This window comes from Carassius gibelio, chromosome B10, assembly GCF_023724105.1.
Source record: "Carassius gibelio isolate Cgi1373 ecotype wild population from Czech Republic chromosome B10, carGib1.2-hapl.c, whole genome shotgun sequence".
Classification (NCBI taxonomy): Eukaryota; Metazoa; Chordata; class Actinopteri; order Cypriniformes; family Cyprinidae; genus Carassius; species Carassius gibelio.
Window position 1 is genome coordinate 21,745,757 of NC_068405.1, and position 26,542 is coordinate 21,772,298.

The 26,542-nt window shown below is 35.7% G+C and overlaps 1 protein-coding gene across 4 annotated transcripts in view; it reads right to left on the reverse strand.

The window, feature by feature from the left end:
* Window positions 1–290: 290 nt before the first annotated feature.
* Window positions 291–26,542, reverse strand: part of LOC127966053 (multiple C2 and transmembrane domain-containing protein 1) — a 28,613-nt gene continuing 2,361 nt past the window's right edge. Inside the window, exons 2-21 of one of the 4 annotated variants that reach the window (XM_052566875.1) lie at window positions 20,390–20,504; window positions 19,566–19,708; window positions 18,194–18,273; window positions 17,692–17,815; window positions 16,329–16,367; window positions 15,193–15,366; window positions 14,277–14,407; window positions 13,986–14,172; window positions 13,232–13,325; window positions 11,995–12,097; window positions 10,486–10,588; window positions 10,044–10,145; window positions 9,834–9,908; window positions 7,102–7,221; window positions 5,240–5,359; window positions 3,716–3,769; window positions 1,966–2,075; window positions 1,743–1,852; window positions 1,459–1,556; window positions 291–1,379 (exon numbers count right to left, since the gene is read on the reverse strand). In XM_052566875.1, coding sequence (XP_052422835.1) covers window positions 1,308–1,379; window positions 1,459–1,556; window positions 1,743–1,852; window positions 1,966–2,075; window positions 3,716–3,769; window positions 5,240–5,359; window positions 7,102–7,221; window positions 9,834–9,908; window positions 10,044–10,145; window positions 10,486–10,588; window positions 11,995–12,097; window positions 13,232–13,325; window positions 13,986–14,172; window positions 14,277–14,407; window positions 15,193–15,366; window positions 16,329–16,367; window positions 17,692–17,815; window positions 18,194–18,273; window positions 19,566–19,708; window positions 20,390–20,504 — 2,154 coding nt within the window. In that variant the 3' untranslated portion in view covers window positions 291–1,307. Of the gene's footprint in view, window positions 1,380–1,458; window positions 1,557–1,742; window positions 1,853–1,965; window positions 2,076–3,715; window positions 3,773–5,239; window positions 5,360–6,592; window positions 6,925–7,101; window positions 7,222–9,833; window positions 9,909–10,043; window positions 10,146–10,485; window positions 10,589–11,994; window positions 12,098–13,231; window positions 13,326–13,985; window positions 14,173–14,276; window positions 14,408–15,192; window positions 15,367–16,328; window positions 16,368–17,691; window positions 17,816–18,193; window positions 18,274–19,565; window positions 19,709–20,389; window positions 20,505–26,542 lie in introns of those variants that run through there. The other 3 variants (XM_052566874.1, XM_052566876.1, XM_052566877.1) reach the window with 3 other exon arrangements.

A 26,542-nucleotide genomic window follows, 5' to 3' on the forward strand; every position in this document is an offset into this window, starting at 1 on the left:
TTCATTGGTGCACATTGTGCCAAATTAAAAATAGTCATAAATAAATCCAATCAGTTAATGATGGATAAAATCAAGTCCTGCCCCTACATATTTTTTAATGCATTTTAGCAGACGCTTTAATCCAAAGTGATTTACAGTGCAGCTAACATTTTTTACCTAACATGTGCTCCCCTGGGAATCGAACCCATAACCTTACGCTGCTAATGCAATGCTCTACCAATTGAGCTACAGGAACACATTGAGGTAAATTGTAAAAATGTTTAGTAAATTACAAGTACAGTACACAAGTAAAAGGACTGCAAATGTGATTTCATGTTTCATCGTTTGAAGACCAATAAATACAAATAAAACCAGCAATATTCAGAAAAAAAACTATTATTCCATCGTTTTGTAAAATAAATCGCAGAGAGAGGTTTTCATTGGTTGGTTTCAGCCATGCATAAACATGCCTTTTTCTTTGAATGTGCACAAATGTTCTCAATTAGAAATTTGGTAAATTCCTCCAACTAATAACAATTTATGTCCTTGAGTATATCTGCATAACACTTACATGCTCATAGACCATTGACGAATCATTAACAAACAACACAATGTACATATATTATAATTAAACACCATTTCTTCATTCATCATAGCATATGACATCTGTCATGGGTAAACATGTCCAGAACAACATAAAAAATGTTTCCACATTGTATATTTACAGTAACTTTTTTATATGCACACATACATTCTTTTGATTTAGCATGGAGTTTCTCAATATGATATGTGCTTGTGGATAGAAATAACTATCTAAGGAAAATGATTTGAAGAGTGACCTCAAAGGTGCAAAGTTCACTGGAAAGTTTTGACGCGTTTTCAAGAAAAAAACGCTGTGGTCAGACCAGTTGCATTTATTAAATTAAATTATGCAGACGTTTACGAAAGCGAAACACTTTCAAGCATATATTTTTTGCACCAGAATCTACGTTATACAGTCTCAGCTGTGTTAGGCACATGTTTTTGGAGCTATGGTGCTCACGTGGGCGACACAAGTTTGAATCTGGTTTGCAGCATTTTTCTTCACATAAATCTCATTGACTAAAAATGTTCAAAACACTGACTGTGAATCAGTGACGGAATAAAAATTGGAATAGATATAAATAATGCTAGAACATTTTATGAACAGCTGAGATTTGTGCTATTATAGTTGTGCAAGTTTGCATAAATAATGCTCGAAATATTTCTTTCTTTTTTTTAAACAATCTCCATTTTAAAGTGTTTTGTATGTGAACGGTTGATTTAGAAACAATGTCACAGTTCAAGGTCTATCCGGGGTTGTTCCTCCTTTTCCTGCTGGGACTCTGCGAAGTCTCTGCTTTGAGGTCTTTGTATTGAACCTGATGAGCAGATTTTGCACAATTGTGTTGTGAATCATGCAAACGAATGAAAATACGTCACTTATCATTGATCACTTACCAACTGGACATCTGACGGAACTCTAGACAGGAAGTCCAGCAGCTCATTGTTCTCAATGTTGTAGGGGTCCCGAAGTTTTTTGGTGAATTTATTGATACCTGTGTGGCACATGCATGTTTCATATCCTACTAAAACCCAAGATATTATATCCTAAATCATTACAATGCAAGAAAACCTCTTCTGTATAAAAAATGCATCAGATTATGCCATTATAAATTTCTAATTAACAATCAGAATAGTAAACTATTGGGAAAGTGTTTGATAAAAGCAATATGATTTCTCACCCCAGACCAGCACAATGAATCGTAGTGGGATAAAGTATATTAGCATGGCACCGGCACATAGCACCGTTATGGCTAGCCAGCTCAGAAAAGGCACAGACCAGTTAAATGTGCTGAAAGAGAGGAACGGCATGAAAATTAACATATAACTATGAATCCATGACACAAAGTTAATGCTACTAAAAAAGGAAGCTTAGACAGTATGAAAAACATCCAAGTTTCTCACTTCTTCACTCGTTCCCCGAAGCAGGCCACTTCATCCAGAACGTTTTGAACCGTTATGATCACATCTTGAACCGCATAGAATTTGTCAAATAAGCCCTTTTTCCCAGAGTCCTGTTGTTGAACACACAAGGATGCATGGCAAGTTACACAACAGAATTCATTTTGTCATACATACACCGATTCTGAACAGTTGAGCTTTGGTCTGTTGAAAATCGTCTAGAAAGGTAACACAAGTTGTTTAGTTTCGTTATTAGAAATGAAAGACGTGGGGGTGGAGAAGCTTTTGGTTGCTGTCTGGTGTCTCATAGACTAAAAGGTCAATCTACCAATCTACAAATTCTCAATCAAACGTCAAAAGGTACATTCAAAATATTGGTTACTCAAATTTAAATTGAGGCCTTTCCATATTCCGTTTTTTTTGTTTTTTTTTATGTTCTAAGCGCTTTTGAATGTTTTGAGTAGCAGCAAAGTAGTCAGGCTGATTCCACTTTCTAGAATGTCCATATAATACAATTTCCCAGTCCTTTTATAACAATTAACAAGTTACTATAAGCTACTTACTATGAAAAATATATCTGCTGATGCTAATGAAGAAAAATTCAGTTAATTGTATGCTCTTAAATAAAAAAAAGAACATAAAAACATGAGAGGCAGTTAAGGTATTTCATATAATATATCTCAATATTCAATAAATAATTACACTATCATTCAAAATTTTGGTAAACAAAATTGTATTGAACTTATTGAAACTGACGGTAAACACATCTGTCATGTTACAAAAGATTTATGTCACTTCTGAAGGATCATGTGACACTGAAGACTGGATGCGGAAATTCAGCTTTGAATCCCAGGAATACATTACATTTCAAAATACATTAAAAAAGAAAACAGTTATATTAAATTGCAATAATATTTCACAATATGAATAAAAACCATTAAAAAACCTTATCAAACTTTTTCAAACTAAAGTCTTTTGCCTGTTAAAGAAGGAACAGCACTTTAACATGTCCCATCCCAACTTCCTGTGTCAGCAAGTAGGCTATGTTTGATCTATTAGATTGTCATTTTTTAAATAAAATACTGGCTATTCAAACCATGCCAGCTTGTGTTTTTCCCTTGTTTGATCATGCCTGACAGCCTTTATTCTGCACCCCAGGCTTCACCTGCGTCGGGTCGGATGGAAAAGTTGTGTTATTCTTTCTCCGACAACTTACGGAGTTGGGGTTCAACAAATCAATTGTCCCCATAAATTAGTGGGAACAATTTCTGAAAGCTTGGAGAGTGATACCAACCCTCTGCGTATTTTCATGACCAGCCGGCAGTAAGCTAAGTGCAAACATATGTCCAGGCTTAGCCCGGGCCTATGAGGGGTCCTTATGAATGGAAAACAGGTGTCTGGGTCATTTGTGCCAAAATACCCAAGTTAGCTCCCAGGGTCAAAGGTCAGGCCGCTAATGGCTGCCTTGTGGTGCACACAGGGTTATGGGAATGCGAAAAACGGCTGGAGTTAAACATCTGGGATATGTTGAATATATTTGGCAACACAAGCCTCAGGTGCAATTAAACTATAGCACTGACACATATATTAAACTATGTGTCCATACGCCAAGCTTTCAGCTGTCCCCGAGAGCTTCAGCTAACACACAAGACCACAAACGATAGAAATGGTAGATTTCCTTCAGCCATGAATGTCACCAGGTGGAAAGAAGAGTCTTAATGAGTTGAGAAGGAAATAAAGAGTGTATGGTTACCTTGTCATCTTTGTCATATTCTTCATCCACATCCTCAAGAAGGTCCTCTATCACCTGCTATGAAGCAACAATAAGAGAAATCACAAATGTCATCTTGAGATAATTTAATATCTCAGTGGATTATGCTAGAACGAAAGCAGTAATGAGATCAAATGGAGAGCAAATAGACACTTCTATTGCTTAGAAATGTACATGCTTCTCCTCTAGAGTTTCAGAAGAGATCTTTAAACTTTACTCAGATTTGTCAATAAGAACTTTAATCGCAATAAGGTTTTCGCTTTTACTTAAACATTTCTCTTTAAATTCTTACAAAACTAAATTATCTGAGCTATGCAATCCGGATTATTTTGTAGTAGGAATCTTCTGACACATTTCCACAGAACATTTCCAAGTCACTCCTGATTACCTGATAATATAAAAAAAACTGATTGATAATAATTATATTTAAAATATTTTATATCAGTTAAACAATTTTCATGACTTTTTAATATTTGACTATTTTTTTCTATCTTTTCCAGGCCTGTAAATCACAATTTTATATCTATGATAACCCTCATAAACTCTATGTGAAGAACCATCTCATTTGTATTTTTCTCATCAGTTTTAAAAGAAGCATCGTAGATGAAGTTGATATCTAAATAAAACATTCCATTAAGTCTCTCAAGCAATAACATTTTCCTCATTAAACACTCACATATAGACTGAAGACAATCTAATGGCAACTGTTCCGCCATTTATTAGCCATTAGGCCACATATGAAAACATATGCATACGGCTCACATTAGTGACAGACTGTATATTTGTGTCAGTCTCCTTCTGAATGTGAAAAGGATTCTCTCACGTATCTGTCATGTGTCCGTCAACTGAAATCCAGCTTGAAATTCATGCTGGTCAACATGATAATTCCATATTTTAATTTGCAAAGTAGTGGAAAATTATTCTTTTATTGTTTTGAGATTTATCTGATGCACATCGCCACTGACTCTTTGACTGGATACTCCTGAATAAAAATGTAATTCAAATTTTGATGGCTTAATTGGGAAGCGAACACCCTCTCCAGAACGCTGCGCACTGAAAGTCATCAGCACTCATTCCACGCCATTTTAACAATTAAAATGGAATCAATTTGCAGGGAGTTCTGCGTACACACTTAGTGTGATTGGCAACATTTCACGACGGCATGAAATTAGTTTGACACAATTTAATTGGAAAATGCGATAAGTAAATACACAAGGTAAGTGGAATGGCACATTTAAGAGCTCCTATATCGGCGCTACTTTTAATTACCTGAAGTAATTGGAATAAAAACATTCAATTCCAGCTGTGCATACACCTTTAAAAACCTAGCTGTTGATTAACCAGGAATCGTTGGTTCAAATAATCAAAGATGCTTTGGGTAGGTTGAGACATTGCAATTTTCCTGTGACGGCCTGCAACAATCACGTGCTTAGAATGAGCTGAAGATAAATGTCACAAATTTAGCCCTCATTAGACTGGACAGTCAACATCTATAAACAGACTCACCACGTTCCCCTCGCGCGACTCCTTCCCCGAGGCCAGCAGGAAGTAGTTCCAGGCCAGCAGCAGCAGGAGGGACAATGGAACCATGTAGATCTCGAAATTCCAAACCACCACCACAAAGATCTGAGCAATCGCAACAAAAAGATTCTATTTTTAGATCATTTTATCAACTAATAGATGTCTTGCAATTCCATTTTCATGATAACAATTCCTAGTTACAATAAAAATATCTGCTAATGTTATAAGTAAATAGAGTTAATATTGAATATTCAATAATAAAATATTCAAAAATAGTTTTATTAGCACAGTAATAATAGAGTTAATTATATTGTGTGGTTCTATGATTTCCAAATACGGTATGTGACTATGTGACTATCTATCTACACATCATCACGCCAAAGTTTGACCATGTGGATTATTTTTTTAAATGAATACTTTTGATCAAAAGAGTCAAATACTTTTTGCCATCTTGAAAATATTTTTTTTTTCAAATATATTAATATACAATATTTATATAAAAAAAACTGCTATTTTAAATTGTTTCATAAAATTGTGATTATTTTTTTTTTTTTTTATAAATCAAATAAATATAGCCTTAGTCAGCATAAGAGACTTTTTTTGAATGTTAGTGTGTGTATGTGAGTGTATTGTGTGTGTATATATATATATATATATATATATATATATATATATATATATATATATATATATATATATATATATACATTAGTTTATATTAGTATATGTACACATTTTATATTCCACCTTGGAAATAAATACATTTTTAAAATATAGAAATATACAATATTTATATAAAAAACACCTATTTTAAATTGTTTCACAAATTTTTATTTTTATTATTTAAAAAAAATCTAATAAACATAGCCTTAGTGAGTATAAGAGACTTTTACAAAAGCATAAAATGTTATTTGAATTGCTGGTGAATGTTAGTGTGTGTTAATACATTAAATAAAATTAAATTAAATTTATGCATTTAGCAGACGCTTTTATCCAAAGCAACTTACGGTACATTCAGGCTCTCAATTTTTACCTATCATGTGTTCCCAGAGAATCGAACCCACAACCTTGCGCTTCATAGCGTAGTGCCATACCAATTGAGCTACAGGAACACTTATATATATATACATTAGTTTATATTAGTATATGTACACATTTTATATGTGTATGTGTGTGTGTATATATATATATATATATATATATATATATGATGGTCACAAAGGCTTTTAATGTGGTTTATCCTATCAGGCATTTGAGCTGGAATGGATTTATAGTTTTTGTTACTGTATTGTAATTGAGTTTTACTTTACGTTTGCAGTCATAGCTGTAAACCAGAGCTGAACTTCATTGTTTAAAGAGGGAGGTCAAATCTGGGTCAGTTAATTGTCATGAACAGGTAGGGATGAAGAAAGAAGAGTGAATCTATTGTGATGGAGACTCCGAGTCCTCAGCGCCTCCTTCAGGTACCGGAGGGAAGTGTGTGAAAGCGAGAGGGAACCGTGTGAAGTGAAGGGCTCTTGAGGTGTTCAGAGCGGGGCAGGCAGGGGCGCGGGGTGAGGTCGGGCTCGAGGTCACACACAGAGGGACGGCGTCTAAGAGATCACATCTACTCGTTTTAGCTCAAGGGTGCTTCAGCGCTAAACTACGAGCGCACTTCACACATCAAAGCCCTTCAACACACACAAGAGTCACCAAACACACTCAATCTATCAAATATACAGAGTGTACATCTATTATCTAGACCTATCTATCTTTAAAAAGTGAGTTTGAGTTTCTGTGAGTTGTGTGTATCATATCAATACGGTGTTTGCTTCTGTGTGTATATCTGAGAGAGTTTTGCCACCTACCAAGAAAGCACATAAACTCCTGCGGGGGGACTCCCATTGAAAACAGCTGTTGATGTAGGAGCCCGCGTTAATGAGGGAGAGAACGCAGCGCTTCACTCGGTTAAAATTCTGCTGCAGCATCTGACGGGAGAATATGAGACAGAAAGAGCTGTTACCATAAACCACAACATAGCCTCCTCAAAAATAATGATCATTATTGGAGAATACTCCTGAGTACCTGAAATATTATTTCCAGTATTATATTGAAATATACTGATGTTTTATGTTTATATTTAAAAAATATATTTCTATGACATATATTCAAACCAAAAGAATATTCAAATGTATAAAAAAAAACACCCACCTTTTTACACAATACATTATATAATAATAATCAAATATATTTAATATGTAAATTCAATATCAATTTTAAAACTTTTTATAACACACACATATATATATCACACAATTATATGATATATATTCTAAACAAAACATTCAAACAATGCACTACGGTTCAAAAGTTTTTCTCTTTATATATATATATATATATATATATATATATATATATATATATATATATATATATATATATATATATATATATATATATATATATATATATATATATATATATATATATATATATATTCAAAAAAAATTAATTTATTTATCTGACACAGGGAAAATTCTACAAAACTGTAAAAGTTGTTGCAAATGTACAACTCAAAAGTTTAAACTTTTATTTTTTTTATATTTTAAAATGTAAGTGAATTTTGCTGAATTTTCAGTATCAATATTTCAGTCTTCATTGTCATGTAATCCTTCAGAAATAGTTCTAATATGCTGATTTGCTGCTCAATAAACAATAATAATAATATTTTTATTATTATGTTGAAAACAGTTTTGCTGCTTTAAATGCTACATTTTTGGAATGTAGCAATTCCATGCTACATCCAGGATTCTTTGATGAATAAAGTTCAAAAGAACAGCATTTATTTGAAATAGAAATCTTTCATAACAATAAATGTATTTGTCACTTTTGATCAATTTAATATAAGTTTTTACCATTATTAATTGTTATAATGTAAAACTCAATCTTTACTCTCACCTTTAAGTATTAATTGAAAGAAAAATCTTACTGACATCAACATTTTAAAAGGAGCACATCAAAGGAAAATTTAAACTTTTACACAACAAACATTCAAAAATTATATTTAGGTACTTTATTTATTTTATACCTACTTTTTTGTTGTTATAAAACATTAATATTATTCTCTTCTATTAAAGAAAATCAAACAACTTTGTTCTGATATGCATGATTAACACAAAACTCATGGCATATCAAAAAACGAGGTGAATGTAATCATCTCCGTAAGTGACGGTGTGACTGACAGCTGGGGTTAGATATACGGCCGAATCCGCGGTTGAACTCTTCACTGAGACGGGCATAAAGGACTGAAGAATCGGTCTGTTCTGCTCAATGCGCAGCTTTGTGACAGCGTCTGATTCAGCCCAGCCCCTCCAATTCAGCGCTTTTGTCACGCAGGCACATTGAGAGAGAGGACAATGAGCAGCCACAGCCGTAGAGCCGCAGCCGGGCCCTCTGGGGTGGCCCCTCTCCTCTCATGAGTGCCGGCTTGACATTTCTATTCAACACCTAGAGCGGCAGGGCAAGGGGGAAAACGCAGGGATTCAGCGCTTGCGCCCCCTGTCCCAAACACGTCGGCCTATTGTGTGGCGGGCATGGGACCGCCGGCCCTCGTTGGGGTGGTTTAGATTTGATTGCAGCCATTAGATTAAAGGCACAGTTCACTTCAAATTTATATTGTGTTTTTATTTACTTAATGTGTAATAACTTAAATTTGTTTCACACCCGCGTGCTGTTATTTTATGTATAAAAAAAAAAAAAAGCCAAACAGTCCCATATTTTGCGATATGTATTCAAAGTCTTCTGAAGCTGGGTTATTATAGTTTACTAAAACTAAAACCATTAAAAAGATGTCATTACTTTAAACATTTAAAAATAATTTTAATAATAATAAAATGTATAATTAAAATTTAAAAAACAATTATAAATGACATTTTAACTGAAAGAAAAGTTTATAAAAATATTAATATGAGAATTTTTTAATTAAAATAATTAATAAAAATTTAATTAAAAAATTAAAAAAAAATGTAAAATGTAAATGTAAAATTGTAAAGTAAAATGAAATAAAATCTTAAAAATCTTAAACTTATTATTATTATTTTTTAAGTGTATTTTAATCAGAGTCAATGCACATTAATAATACATTAATATGTCAAATGTACCAGATTTAGCCAACACTGGCTAGTTTTCATCCACAGTCCCTTTTGGCAGATCGTATTCCCTTTTAATTTGAGATGGTTGACAAGGAAACATTTCTCATTATCATTCAGTTTGAATTTATGTACTAAAATAATTAAATAAATAAGCATGAACCATAAATAAATAAACTATATATATTAAAATAAGCTATATATAAAAAAGTCATAATAAAAAAAAAAGATAAAGATAAAGACACATCAAAATTATCATTGCTTTTATATCAGTAGCGTACAGTCTTTGAATGTACGGCACAACACAAGGCATTTGAACTAGTTTTGGGGAGTTTTTGGACACTTTAAAGTGTCATTTTTATGGAAACTGCTGTGTAATGATGTGTTTCACAGAATTAAAAAGCAGCATGAACTATTCCTTTTTCAGAATAGTTACATTGTTGTTATTTTACCTGTTTAGAGACTTTGGCCTCGTCTTCGATGTACTTCTGTTCTGGTGGAACGAACGTCCGCATACTGGCTTTCACCTTGAAGAGAAACGAAGAACTATGATTTGTTTTAATTAGCGCTGGAGCTCTCTATGCATCAATAATTATTGCATATTCCACAGTGTGGAAACAAAAGACACAACATCCAGCGCTCCGGGCGCAGCGCACACTTACGGCGCTGAAGATGACGTCTGCTTCGAGAAAGATGACCCCCTTTGTTGGCCCTGTCAGCTCCTTGTTTTTTAAGACGTAGGCCTTCTGTTCACTGTTGCGGATCTGTGTGAAGAAGACGTGACAGCCTGCTGTCTGGCAAAGCCCCAGCGGACCCCCCTCCTCGACTGACCCCTGATCTCCCAGCGGCAGCATCAAACAGCCAGCCGCACATTCCCTCCCCGTCCCTCCCTCCTTCCAGCACTTCCAACTCTGACAAGTACCTGCTCATTACCAGCATCCCTCTGTCACCGAGACATTAGCCAGGCACCGGGAGGCCCGGCTGTGTGCGCCGTTAAAGACCCTCCACCATCAATCTCCTTCGGCGAGTCGATTTGTTTCAAACGCGGCTTTTAAAGCACACGTGGATCTAAGAATTTAAGGAAACTGAATGAGACGAGCTTACGTTTAGTAGCGGGATGGCCACTTTACCCAGGAAGTCAGCGCTGCGGTCTCTGTCCTCGTCGTACACTGTGATCTCCAGCACTGAGTGAATGTCTTTCACGTTACTGCAGGGTGAACAAGAGACAGTTCTTCATCAAACACAAAACAAAGTGTGCAGAAGCATTTCGATTAACCTTGCATTTATGAAGTCAACATGAACAGAATTTGCGATGCATCTAAATGCCCTAATGCACCGTATTTCTGTGAGAAATTATAGGGAGGTATTTGACATCAGGATTTGATCGGATGATGAATCATACCTTATGTTAAGCAGGTTTTTTTGAGATCAAGGTGTGCAACAAATTATGCAGAATAATTTCTATTTGTTTTGACTATAATATGGCTTTGTATATCGCATTTCCAAATACTGCATGAAGTCAACATGAACAGATTTTGCAACATAATGTTTGGAAATATTATTCCCAAGGAAAAATTGCCATTTTTTGTGTATCAATTCTGACATTTTATCTTGCAATTCTGAATTTACATTTTGCAATTCTGACTTTTTTCTCAGAATTCTGAGCTGACGTCTTGCAATTTAGATTTTTTTTCTATGATTTCAGAGTTTACATTTCACTTTTTTCTTGCAAATGCAAATTTATATCTCACAATTCTAATTTACCTTATTTATCCATTTATTTCTTAGTTTATGTCTCACATCTTGCTATTTTAGACTTTTTTGGAATTCTGAGTTTATATCTTGGAATTCTTGTTTGTCTCCTCAACAACACGGAATAAAAAAATGAAGCAATTCTGACTTTTTCTATCTTTGAATTCTGAGTTTACATCTTACAATTGCATCTTTTTTTTCTTTTTTGGGGGGGAATTTGGAATTACTTTTATCAGACAATTTAAATTAAATAAAAAAATTAAATTGCAAGTTAACATCTTGCCGTTCTGAGTCTTGTTCAGAATTGAGACAAAAGAAGTCCAAATTGTTTGATATATGTGTGACATATGTGTGACATATTTCTGAGAGAAATTATGTGGGAAATTATGAAAGATGGTATTTGACCAGGTCTGATACCTTGAAAAGTGGTGTTTTTTTTTTGTTTTTGTTTTTTTTGTAAAAAGGCACGCTATTCTAACTATTCTAAATGGTTGGCTTTCAAATAGTTATTAAATGACAGACAATAAAAGCCAAAAATAAAAACACCTTAGACCTACACTAAAAAATTTTGTCACAACAATGCATTGATTTCTCTCTTTCACTGTGTATATAACAGAATTCCACTACAATCTGATTAAATTACGCTATTGGAAAAAGTCAAGCAAACCATTTAAGAGATACAACAACTGAAAAGATAATTCAATGAATGAAGTAAATGGGAGACATTTTCATGTCATGTTTTCTATAATATATTACACAATCAAGCCACATGAGTCCAGGTGACAGAACAACTTGATCAGCTGTGAATACTTGAATTGTTTCTCCACTGGGAGAAGCGATGGATCTGCATTATGAACTCACAAGGTGAAGACTTTATTCCACTCGGGGTTCAGAGTCTTGTAAACCGTGTGTGTTTGCAGACGGTCGTTACACAGCTCCGCAATGCAGAACGGGTCGCTCTTTCCTGAAACACAGCGTTGCGTTCAAAAGCTTTTAGGTTAAAACACCCAAGTGAGATAAGTGAAGTTTCATGTTAGTCATTTGTACTTAATAACAAATCAGTTTGACATCAGTATTGATGCAATGCAGTTTCTTGTCCCAATGTTTAAGATTTAAGTGTGGTCTGTGGTGTTTTACAGTCATCTCGCTCTCCAGTGATTTTATGTCCTCTTAAACTAAACATTTGGGATTAGTGAGGATGCATAAACTGATCAAAAGTGACATTTATAATGTTTTCTCTGAAACAGATTTCCATTGCTGCTCTTTTGAACTTGTAACATGGTTTCTACAAAAATAATCTGCGCAGCTGTTTTCAACTTTGAATATTAATAAATGTTTCTTGAGCAGCAAACCAGCATATTAGAATGATTTCTGGAGGATCGTGTGAGTTTGATCATGCACGTTTATGGTGATCACACAGCTTCCCTGAAATGTTGCCAAGGTGAAAGATTAGCACAGAGAAACTGAGATTGGTCTTTAATTTTCATTATAATTGTATTTTATTTTTAAAGGATAGCCTGAGTAAAACATCAATGATATCTGTGCTGAAAGAAAATAATGCCACTCATCTCCCATCACTTGCATGTTGTTTTATGAAATAATTGGCTAATAATTTGGCTGATAAAAATGTGAGGGGGAAAAAAGTACACTGAATCAGTGTGGGCAAATTTTGGAGGGAAAAACGGTATAGAAGAGCTAAAAATCAGTCTTTATAAACCAAAGGCTGAGAGAAAAGCACAGAAAAATGTGTGTGTGTGTGTGTGCAGAAGGTTTTTAAAAGCCTTTGTCTGTCCACCACGGTGTGGTATTAGAAGGAGGCATGAAATCAGAGCCCATGAGGTGGGCCGCTTTTGAGAAAACAGCAAACCTCAAAAACTAGATCAGCTTATGAGTGCGAAACAATGAAATTGTGAGGCTCCTCTCTTTCAGACGGTCATCTTTCCATCATACATGTCCAGAAGAGAAACTGAGGTGTTAACCACTCCAAAACATACCGAAACATGCCTGGGAAAAGCCTTATAGACCATCCAGAAACTAAGAATCCTGGTTATCGTTCCACTGTGCACAAACGAGTACAGGAAGTGACATATGATTGTACCTGTGACATCAGCAGCCATCAGCCCCTCGGCCCGCAGGATCTTCACCTGCACGATTCCGACATCCTTCAGGTTAAAGAACGACCTTAACGGACTCTGAAAAAGAACAAAAAGGCATCACGGAGGCCCACGGCTACATTCAGACCGCACAATCTGCCGAGCGGCAATACATCCATATGTCTCTGACAGCTCTATTTAGGCCCTAACTTTCTCTAATCCCCCGTCAGAGTCCGCGAGCAGTTTTGTGTCCACGTCAAAGCCACTCGGCCGTGGACACTGAGACAAAAACACTGAGCCGCCACGCCAGATTATCTGCTGGCTCTCACGAATACATCTTCATTATGCAGCTGTTATGAAAGAAGGTCAGTCTGCATTGGTGGTGAGTTTCTGTAAGCGGTTCAGTGACCGGCCCTCCGGGGGACAGTGGCAGGACAAAGACAAACCGTGAATAGAGAGGACAGACAGCTCCGAGAGCAGCGAGATGTCTCTCTCTCTGTCTTTGTTTGGTGTGAGTTGCTCCACCGTTGTCCAGTTGTGAACGAGGCCGGTGTTAATCCAGTAGTGCACTGGATTGTGATCATAGCACGCCCCCTTTTGGTCATAGAAGTGTACTGCAGAATAGAGCATTAACCGTTTCTGCTGTATTTTGCACATGTGCTTTGATCGAAAATACAGTAAAAACAGCAACACTTTGATATTTTTTAGCACTGTAATTTTTTGCAGTAAATTGAATGGCAAGAAACCCGTCACACTTACATATCTCTTAATGATCTGCTGGCGTTCATGTGGGTCGTCCAGTAGGTTGACAGACAGGTCAGAGATGGAGACGGCGACTGTGGCGGTCAGAGTCACCAGCAGAACCAGCATCCCTTTATCCTCCTCCAACTCCAGTTCTAGCTTGTGTGTCTTCTCTCGGCTCAACTTGGACAGGTCCAGCTGACACCTGAAATGTTTTAAACACATGCACTTCTTGTAAATCAAGCATCTAGCAATGGCATACTGATAACATGATATGCATGTAAACGATATGGAGGAAATTGTACGCACTGGCCGATGAAGTCGTCTCTCCTTCCAATGTCTTTATCCCAAACGGAGATCTCCAGAATGCCTCCCTCCTCGTCATACAGATGCAGGTCGAACTGCTCCCTCCACTGAGGGTTGAGCGTCTTGGGAATCGTCTGTTTGTACAGAAGAATAAGTAACAGAGAAATAGTTTTAGCAGACATTATTCTTATTCTGTCTGCGGAAACGTATACTGAAGTGTCCTTCATACGACATATGACAAGGTTGTCGATGATATATGCACATGTTGAGATAATTGACAAATATATTCAGAAATTAAAATATGATTTAATTTGATTTAATAGATAAACAAATTGAATTTTCATTTATTATGTATGATGACTAAAAAGTTAAACAAAAGTAAAAACAAACATATTATTATTTAAGTATTTTATATATTAATAAAATTAATTATATATTGATTATTTTAATTTAATAGTAATTTAGGCAAGGCAAAGCAAGGCAAGTTTATTTATATAGCACATTTTGTACACAATGGTAATTCAAAGTGCTTTACATAAAAGAAAGTAAAATAATAATAATAAAAAAAGAATAAAACAAGCAATTTTAAAACTTTTAAAATTATTACAAAATGTACTTATTTAAAATGAATTTAAAACATTTAGAAAATGATTTTACATAAAATAAAATAAAAAAAACAGTGAAAATATAGTGCAATCAGTTTGGAATTTATGACAAATATATATTATAATTTAGTTATAATTCATCTGTGAATAATGCAAGCTAGGGTTATTGGTGAATAATATTTTTCCATTCCTTGCTTACATAAGCAAAGAAATTTCTGTCAGAAGAAATATTTTTTCTTTAAAATTATGGCTAAATCGTGAACAGTAAGTCCAGAGATATTTAAAAAGAGTCACGTTGGCACAGTCGCTCATACCTTACTCTTGTACTTCTGAGGGCCTAGTTTGAACTTGACGTAAGGGTCACTCAGGCCGTTCTGGTCCATGGGCGTGAGGTCACGACCCTCGATGAGTCTGATGCTCACGATGCCCCTCCACAGCTGAGACTTTCTGTGCAGGTCCGACAGCCGAAGACTCTGCTGCTGCTGCTGCTGCGCTCCACACACATCACAGGACATTAAAGGGTTACTTCAGTTCAGTCATCTACTCACCCTCATGATGCTCAAAACATGATTTTTGGACACAAAAGGAGATTGTCTAGACAGCAAATGTGGCTGCAAACTCCAAAAATGACAACCTGAGCATCAAGTACACTACTGTTTTAAAGTTTGGTTGTTTTTTTATGAAATCAATTCTTTTCAATCATTATGGAGGGATAAAATTGAACAGAAATTAAAGTAAATACATATATAATGTTAAAATATACATGCTGCGTTTCTATTTCAAATCGATTCTGTTTTGAACTTTCAATGAATCAAAAAATCCCGAAAAGCAATGCATCTCAGTTTTTACAAAAATATTAAGCAGCAAACTGTTTTCAACAATAAAAATAAATGTTTCTCGAGCAGCAAATTAGTGTATAAATGATTTCTGATGTGAAACTGAAGATGAAAACTCAGCTTTGCATCACAGGAATAAATGACATTTTGAAATATATTCAAGAAGAAAAGACGTATTTTAAATTGAAATAATATTTAACAGTTTTTTTCTACTTTTTTTGATCAAATAAATAAACTTTTGAACAGCAGTGTACATGATGACATGATGATTTTTGGATGAATCCCTGTAAGACAATGTGGGGAAAGAACTCAAAGAGTGTGGAATTGGTTTCACATCCACCAATGACCGGGTCACCAAAGCATAAAATGCAAATGTCCACAAAAAGGCATGGCCCATCACCCCGAGAGATGCACGACTGCCGCAACTAACAGAGCCATACGGATAAAACTCATCCTCTGACCAGACTGCTGCAGTGCAGACATTAAGAGCACTTCGCACACAAACCAATTTCTCTTTGAACATGATGCTTAAGTCACACAGGAATAAAGTGTGTGGGACAGTTTACTCAGCAGCTAGTCAGAGAATCTAGGGGCAAACACTCTTGCTTTTTTACCTTACTGCAACTCTTCCAGCTTCTCCTCAGTAGCATGGTCTACAAAAACAACAGAGCAGGTTATATGTGTTACTGTATATTCAGGGGGCCGGGGTGGAGGTGGGTGCGCTTTGATTACCGCCAAGACTACTTTTGCATTGGATGAGAAGCTAAATCTCTAACTCTGATCAAGAGATGCATCTTCTGTTCTTACGTGATCAAAGCCGCCCATCAGACTGCCGTTTCATCTGTTGGTGGAACACTCTGTGAATTTCGATGTGTTCTCCGCCCGCCTGCACACTGCAGCAGGTTGCTAATGTCTAATTCAAAGTCTTTTCATGCATTATGCAGACAACACAAACGCCTCATCGTCCCAGTGTCTCTCAAGAGTCATGGGCTTTTTGGACTGGATGAACATCATACAGTACTTATACTATTTTTGCACAGTATGCCATTTTTCTGTAAGCCAAATGTGCATGTTGTTCTGGGCGCAGTATCCCACAATGCAGTGTGCTTGACTGGATTAAAAATAATAACCATTTGTACTGGATAACTGGACTTCAAAAACCTAATGAAATGCAACATAGTAGCTCAAGCGACCACAGTGTATAACAGTACTATTTGAATTGTACATTATGCATTTTTTTAAATTGTAGACTAGGCAGTATAATAAATTGTACACTACCATTCAGAAATTTGGGGTTGGTAAGATTTTATAATCTTTTAAAAATAATTTTATTTTGCTCACCAAGGCTGCATTTATTTGTTAAAATGCAGTAAAAACTTAAATACTGTGAAATATTATTGCAATTTTAAATAGCTGTTTTCTATTTGAATGTATTTTGAAATGTGATTTATTCCTGTGATGCAAAGTTGAATTTTCAGTATCATTATTCCAGTCTTCAGTGTCACATGATCCTTCAGAAATCATTCTAATGTGATTCATTTTGATTCGTTGATGAACAGAAAGTTCAAAAGAACAGCATTTATTTGAAATAGAAATAGTTTGTGACATTATAAATCACTGTCACTTTTAATGCATCAATTTAATGCATCCTTGCTGAATAAAAGTTTTATTTTCTTTAAAAAAAAAAAAAAAAAAACATCATAACCCCAAACCTTTGAAATGATGTGTATAGTAATCAGATATCAACTTCAGTTGCATGTTTCACATGCTTTTCAAAAAACAGATAACTGGATGTGGTTGCTAAATACTTCCTGACAGCTAAAAATAATCTCATGAGAAAGGTGTGAAACAAATATGAGGTCTGTAAACATGACAGAATAAAATCTTTTTGGCTGCATGCTGAGAATTTGCCAGCAGACTCAATCTTTTCCTACTTTTATAAGTATAAAGCAATATAAATTTGCCAGTGAGTCTTACCGCCTGTCGCAGAGCCTCTCTGTCTTCTGTACTTCTTGGGAACAGAGTGACCGCCAGCTCCAGAGAGCCCAGGTCCTGATCGGGACAGTGAGGATCTTGAAGGTCTAACTGGACATCAAGAGGCCTACAACAAAAACACGAGCTGTTATGACCACCATTAAAAGTAGTGTTGTAGTTTTCACTTAAGAAGTGAATAATCTTTTTGATAAATATGTTTCAACTGAATTATTAGATCTACCTTAAATGATAATGACCACTTGTCAATATAATACTTTTACTGGAGAACCAAAAACTTTTGCATTTGTATAATGCTTCATCCAAGACACTAGATGTCAGTATAAACTCTAAGATCACAACAAAAGATTAGCAAAACTGCACTTGTCAATGTTAATTTCATGAAACACTGAATACATTTAAACACCCTTTTATGCAGATTGAAAATGTATTTTGACACTAACTGTTGAATTGTTATAATTTTGCAGGAATGATGAAAGCACGATACCTCTGCAGTTCCAGAGAATCAAGGTACAGGTAAGCTGAGCCCATAAAATCATCTTGAAGGCCAAAATCATAGTCAAACACCTAAAATAGATAACAGAAGTGAAAATTCTTTAGGAAGAAATATCACAGATCATTCTAGACTTCTTAATGACTGATTGATTACTCTTGTCGCTTCAATAAAAAGAACCAGCTCATAAGAGTCTGTTGTACTGGAATCAGTCTACATTGTTCAGTCTGTAATACTTTTGTTTCACTAGTGAATTAATTCATTCAGGAATCAGAACACACCAGTCCCGCATTATGTTTTTGATTCACTGAAACAAACCGGCTCATGAGAGTCGTTCATTTTGGAATCAGTCAGAATTGTTCAGACTTCAGAATGTAGGCTACAGTTTTGGATTTGCTAAAATGAATCGGCTCATAAAAGTAATTTGTCCAGATTGGCATATAAAGTCACATGGTATGTTTTTGATACACTAAAAAGATCATTTTTTTAGAGTCATTTGTTCTGGAATCTGTCTTTATTGTTCGTGCTGTAATGTTTTTGAGTAAATAAAAATCACTGGTTCATAAGAGCTGTTTGTTCAGGAATTGGAATGTTTCTGATTCACTAAAATGAATCATCTCTTAAGAGTCATTTGGATTTGAATCAGTGTATTTTGTTTGCACTGTAATGTTTTTGATTCTCTAAAAAGAACCAGCTCAAAAGACTAATTCATTTGGGATTCAGACCACACTGTTCACGCAGATTCACTAAAATGATTCACCTCATAAGAGTCAGTACATTGGGTTTTGGAATTCACTGGGCAAAAATAAGATTTGATTCACTAAAATGAATCCGCTCATAAGAGCCATTTATTCAGAAACTAGACTACACCAGTCATGCAGTAAGTTTTTATTCACCAAAATTAATTGTCTCATTAGAATCATTCATTTAAGGGGAAGTCGTGGCCTAATGGTTAGAGAGTTGGACAATTGAAAGGTTGTGAATTGTGGGTGGGGGGAGTGCATGTACAGTGCTCTCTCCACCTTCAATACCATGACTTAGGTGCCATTCTGCAAGGCACTGAACCCCCAACTGCTCCCCGGGGCCGCAGCATAAATGGCTGCCCACTGCTCTGGGTGTGTGTTCACAGTGTGTGTGTTATCACTGCTCTGTGTGTGTGTGTGCACTTTGGATTTTTTTTTTGTTAAGCAGAGCACAAATTCCAAGTATGTCACGCCACTTATCATTTTGGGTTTCAGAATACACCGGTCAAGCTATATGATTCTGATTCACTAAAACAAACCGAGTCATTAATTCAGAATTTATACTAAATACTGTAATGGTAACAAGCATCCATAAACACTGCGAATAAAAGTGGTAATTTTACCTTAATATACAGAGGCTCTTGTAAATTGTCCACTATCAGACAAACACGCTCGTCCCAAACTGGATTAAGGTTCTTGTGGATGATTCTACTACGGAAAACTTCTTTGCCAGCTATTTTGAACTTCACATATGGGTCACTTGTTCCTGAAACACAAGAGCATTTTGATCTAAAATAAATAAATAATTGATAACACTTTTCAGTAAATTGCAGCAATTCCTCAGTGAAAATACTAATATGTGGCTATAGTGTTCAGGGTGTGATCCGTGTGGTTGTTAAAGTGTTGCTAGGGTGTGTTCTGGTTGCTTAGGTGTAGCTAGGGTGTCCTGGGTGTGTTTCTTCTTTGTGGTTGCTAAGGTATTGCTAGGGTATGTTCTACAATATGTGGTTGCTAAAGTGTTGCTAGGGTGTGCTGGGTGTGTTCCATGTGGTTGCTTGCTAAGGTGTTGCTAGGGTGTGGTCTACAGTATGAGGTTGCTAGGGTGTCCTGGGTGTGTTCTGTGTGGTTGCTAATGTGTTGCTAGGGTGTGGTCTACATTATGAGGTTGCTAGGGTGTCCTGGGTGTGTTCTGTGTGGTTGCTAAGGTGTGTTCTACATTGTGTTGTTGCTAAGGTGTCACTAGGGAAGTTGTTTGGCCCAGGTTAAATTATATTCTGAGCAGTTTGATCTAAAAAAAAAAAAAAAAAAAGATCACACATTTCAGCAAATAATAGAAGGAACATAAGTTTGAAGTAGCATATGAATACATCTTATTAAAAGTAAAACACACATTTCCTGACAGTGGTATTAATGGAGACAACATGAACATCAGAGATGCAGGTCTTACCGCCTCTGTCTCGAATGGCAAGGTTGTTTCCTTTTTTCAGCATGATGTCTAGCTGGTACAGTGCTGACGTGGGCAGTGAAGGCTGTGTTCCACCATTACCAGCTGCAACAATCCCCTGAATAAAACACACATTTTCCCAGATACTTTAGTGTGAATGACTGACAGGACCTCTTCAAACATTTCATACACCCAAAGCCCTTAATGACAAACCTTATAGGGTTTTACTTCCTCAAACATTCTCATATTAGAAAACAAACTCCTGGAGAATTTATGATTGAAATTCTGACAGGATGTTGCAAAATGCTCAAAACTGATAAACTGGTGCTCTAAAACCAGAATTGAGAACAACACTGAGCTCTTGTTTTACAGACCAAGTATTATTCTATTCAAATAGTTTTGTTAGAATGGCCATTTGCACTCTGCATTCGTTTAACTGGACTCAATACAACATATTTTCTTGTTTCAGTCATGGTTTTGGCTGTTATGTAGAAATATTATGACAGTGTATTGCAACAAGTAATTTCTCTGTTCACACTAAAAGCTAAATTGCCCAAGGCACAAGATGAAGCAATAAGTTAATCGGAATAATGTGATTACACTTTGTTTTTGATACTTTCACAAAGTCAATACTCATTTTCTACCAATTTCTTCCTTGTACACTTTTGTGGAGATGTTCACTAGTGAAATAAGCTTCTACTTTGCTGCATGCTGCTTAATAACTTCATCTTATCTTTTGTGGTTGGTCACTTTATTTCAGTCAGATGATCTAAGATGAGTAACCAGTTCTTGAACTGAATAAGCTGCAAATAAAATAAAAAAGCAAGAGTCACAGAAGGCTAAACTAGCTATCTGTTGTCAATTGTCTAATTTTTGCATAGGAAATGAAACACTGTGCATGTGATATCAACTTCACACATCTGAAAAAAAACAGGCTTAAAAAACCCCTGTTACAGAGTCCAGAAAAAGTCAAGTGGTTTTTCCAGTGGTGTGGCCTAGTGGTTAATGGTTTAGTCTGAATAGTTGTGTATTCATAAACTACCATCATTGCACCTATTTAAGCCACCAACTTGAACACCAGCTGAAAATCATTTAAAGAATGTATATCACGGAAAACTGTTTCCCCCCAACATCCAGTGTTCGAATTAAGGGGGGGTCCAGGACCTCCCAAAAGCATTAAGGGACCCCCATAACACCACAAAACACCCTGGTTTTTCAATAAAACGTTAATACTTAAAATGAAGTTCCGATAGCTTATTACATTTCAGAGTGTCTATTTACACTAAGTTCAAATAGCCTGCCTTGTTGGCAGAAACTATTTACACAAGCTCCACCCACAAACATGTGATAGGGTCAACACTATAAAAGATGGCTGTCAGTCGTCAGCTCCAGTGGTGTAGTTGGTAAAGCACATACTGAAATCTCTTTGAGGTGATCTTCCCGAATTCGAATTCGCCTTTTACCAAACTTTTTTTTTTTCATCGGAAAGGCATTTACAGGTGCTGGTCATAATTAGAATATCATCAAAAAGTTTATTTATTTAATTTATTTATTCAAAAAGTGAAATTTTATTATGTTCATTCATTACACACAGACTGAGATATTTCAAATGTTTTTTTTTTTTTTTTTTTGATGATTAGAACTGACAACTAAGAAAATTCCTAAATTCAGTATCTCTGAAAATTTGAATATTACTTAAGACCAATACAAAGAAAGGATTTTTAGAAATTTTGGCCAAATGAAGAGTATGAACATGAAAAGTATGAGCATGTACAGCACTCAAAACTTAGTTGTGGCTCCTTTTGCCTGAATTACTGCAGCAATGCGGCGTGGCATGGAGTCGATCAGTCTGTGGCACTGCTCAGGTGTTATGAGAGCCCAGGTTGCTCTGATAGTGGCCTTCAGCTCTTCTGCATTTTTGGGTCTGGCATATCACATCTTCCTCTTCACAATACCCCATAGTTTTTCTATGGGGTTAAGGTCAGGCAAGTTTGATATCAGAAATCACAGTGGACCAACACCAGCAGATGACATGGCACCCCAAACAGTCACTGACTGTGGAAACTTTACACTAGACCTCAAGCAACGTGGATTGTGTGCCTCTCCTCTCTTCCTCCAGACTTTTGGACCCTGATTTCCAAAGCAAAAATACAAAATTTACTTTCTTCAGAGAACATAACTTTGGATTACACAGCAGCAGTCCAATCCTTTTTGAAGCGAGACGCTTCTGACGCTGTCTGTTGTTCAAGAGTGGATTGACACAATGAATGCAACAGCTGAAACCCATGTCTTGCATACGTCTGTGTGTAGTCGTTCTTGAAGCACTGACTCCAGCTGCAGCCCACTCTTTGTGAATCTCCCCCACATTTTTGAATGTGTTTTGTTTCACAATCCTCTCCAGGGTGCGGTTATCCCTATTGCTTGTACACTTTTTTTCTTACACATCTTTTCCTTCCCTTTGCCTCTCTATTAATGTGCTTGGACACAGAGCTCTGTGAACAGCCAGCCTCTTTTGCAACAACCTTTTGTGTCTTGCCCTCCTTTTGCAATGTATCAATGGTCGTCTTTTGCACAACTGTCAAGTCAGCAGTCTTCCCCATGATTGTGTAGCCTACAGAACTACTGTAGACTGAGAGATAATTTAAAGGCCTTTGCAGGTGTTTTGAGTTAATTAGCTGATTAGAGTGTGGCACCAGGTGTCTTCAATATTGAACCTTTTCACAATATTCTAATTTTCTGAGATACTGAATTTGGGATTTTCCTTAGTTGTTAGTTATAATCATCAAAATTAAAAGAAATAAACATTTGAAATATATCAGTCTGTGTGTAATGAATGAATGAATATGCTATACAAGTTTCACTTTTTGAATGGAATTAATGAAATAAATCAACTTTTTGATGCTATTCTATTTATATGACCAGCACTTGCATTTTCAATAAAAATGAAGACAATTAATCAATAAGTTAAAAATATAGTATTGGGTAAGAAGGGAGGGCTTTAATGTCCCAACAAGGTGGCATTTGTTTAATCATTTGAATTAAAATGATAATTTACACTAAATACATTATTAGTGCATACTGTTTTATAATGTACTATAATGTTATATAATACTATATAATATTTATAATCCAATAAGAAGTATAAATAGCAGTAAATCCTGCTATTTTAACAGTGTAAATAGAATATATTGCTATCTGCACTTCTTGTAAATAGCATCCATCACTATTTGCACTTAGTGTAAATAGCCTCTGTCGCTAAGAAAATATGCTATTTTCACTTAGTTTAAATAGCATCTATTGCTATTTGACTTAGTGTAAATAGTTGCTGCCATTACATTTTGGCCTGCTTATGTTACATCATATTTTATTTTTATGGGTGTATGGACAGCTTCATTGATTGTAAGAGGACTTATGAGTGCTTAAACACTAGCTATACTGAATGCTCATTTAGAATGTGTTCTTTCACTGCTTGATTCAGTACAATAAAATTAATTAAGAACGCTCCTAAAATTCTAAATATGCGGGAAGAAAATGTATATATTTATATAATTTCATATAGTTGATCAATATCACACAGAGAGTGCCATTTTTTTTTTGTTGCAAAAATCACAAATGAGATATGGATTTTACACAACAGTTCAATAAGATAATATTAAGATATTTATGTTTTAGACACTTTATTGCCAATTTTTTGCCAATTTTACCAACAAAACTGGTTTCAAACAAAGCCACAGCCATGTTTTGTGTCTCTGAGCAACATAAATGAATCAAACTTTTAAATGATTGGGTTTAATCACAAATACTCACTTATTAACAGTGCTTTTAATTTCACATTTAAAGTACCTTGTTACATATGATTTTAAAATCATTTCAAATATCAGTAGTCAATATTTTAAGATTAAAATATCGCTACATTATTTATGAATTTGTAACTGCAGGTTAAAGCATTCATGTCTTGCGTAAAACGGTGTGTATATATATCTAAATACCACTTCAGATGCAGCTTCCTCTGCATTGCATGAACTTTGTTGATCATGATTTTATTTGTTTGTTAACAGCCCCAAATGCCTTATTATTGCAATTGACTTTAATTATTAAATGTATAAGAATTTCCCAAATTTCTAGAAAAAAAAAAAGCCTATAAAGTCCTCAAGTAAAAACAGATGGTCTGATCACAGGTCTGAAAATATTAGCAAACCTCTCCTCGACAAGCCTCTTGATTTGATTCATATTTGTAGCACCAATGGTGCAGAACAAGTTATGTGACAATGTTGAATATTTTGGGGCTTCAGAAAACACAGCACCACTAATTATGTAACTTAAACACACAGACAATATTTGACGAGCATTACACACATTCTACTTCCTCTTTTTCACCCTCGAGTGAGAGATGAGGTCAAAAACACATTTCTCTCACACACTTAAGTGTGTTTGCAGTGTCAGCTGAAAGCAGGCGATTTGCATTGTGGACCTTTAGAGCTTATTTAACATCCTGTTAATGACAGGACTGTCAAGAAGAAGGATATAGGATATTGTTATTAGATCAGGGATTCCTCTAACAACATCCTGGTGTCATGTTTGAGATAAAGAAGTTCTTAAAGCTGATTTATATTTACATATACAATATTTATCTTCCTCGATCATTTCTGCATTGCTAAAAATCAAACGGAAAAAAAGGACAAACAGACTTCCAAATAAAATGAATGAAATGTTTTATCTCCTCGTCTGATAACTGGTCAGACTCACACCTGAATGTCTCACACCTTAGGGCTTCTGTTTTGTTGATGCAGAGATGGAGTTTGTGTGAAGAAGACACTAAAAACACTGGTTCATGAGCTGCTCGTGAGAAGATAAACACAGTGCCAGGCTTAACTCTGAAACATGCAGTGCACATAATTATTAAATGAAATCACAGCCTTTGTGATTTGAGAATCTCACTGCATGTTGAGATTGCATTTTTATTTCAATTAATCATCCAGCCCTCGTTCCATGCTCCCCTATAAGACGTGTCTAAGATGAATTCACCTTTCTCTGTACTGTTTAGAGCATCTCTGTAAGCAAAGACACCTGTCGTCTCACCTCCACTGCGAGGAGATTACAAGAGCAAGGAGAAATACTCTGACATGGGGAACGGTGCCAGTCAATGAAACATGTCAATCACTGCACTGAACATCTTTATTGAGGTCTGTTTAAGTAGCTCATGTTGATTGTGCCTATAAATCAAAGTCTTGTTATAAACTCCCTCCTGCTCCAGAATCTGGAAACGGTGTGAGCGTGATAGCAACCAATACTAGACATCTGTCTTTACTTCATTTCCATCATACCGTGACTCCAACCACATACAGTACACAATCAACATGCTCACCGAAATCACTGCATAAGACACATGTAGAGGTTCCACTCCTGAGCAGATAGATCATCTCCTCTGCCAGATCCTGACTTACAGATTTCTTAACAAAGGCCTACTGCTGTTTATCAAATCTCAAACCTCCCCAGATGCCTTCCTCATCTATCCACAAAGACAGCTCATGCAGCTCCATACCAAAACTGTTTGTCAAGTCCACACATGCAGTGATGATCCAGAGGAACTCTAAGCTCCAGGCCATGTTGTTTGTTTGACTCTAATCTCCACCACACTATTGGTGGCTGTTAAGCCGGTGATGCAATGGCTTGGGATCGACATGCATTCAGAAAAGCTATATGTACACTACGTTTTAATGTCTAGTCGAAAACTCTATTGTTCAGGGTTTCTTGCTCAATAGAAGCCATTTTGAACTGTTATTTTAAAAAGATTAAAATCCTGTCATCATTTACATCAGACTTTCTTTTTTCTCAGGCGGAGATTCTTGAACTTTTTTGTCAGCCACACCTCTTAAACATAAAAAATTTACTCCTACTAGATTTCAAGTAAATATGTCAGTAATGTATTAACACATTTGCAAGTTCGCGGTTCTCTAATGTCAGTAAATGGCCACATGACGTGCAAGTAAACCGATAAACCGATTTTAGATTTTATTATTATTATTTTTTTAATAAATAAAAATAAACTCTCAGTGCTTGCAGAGAAGGAGTTCATGAGAAGCAGCACTACCATGAGCCAGGCCGCTCTGAAAACACTGTATTATATGATGCCCGCATGTAAATGAACACAGTGAC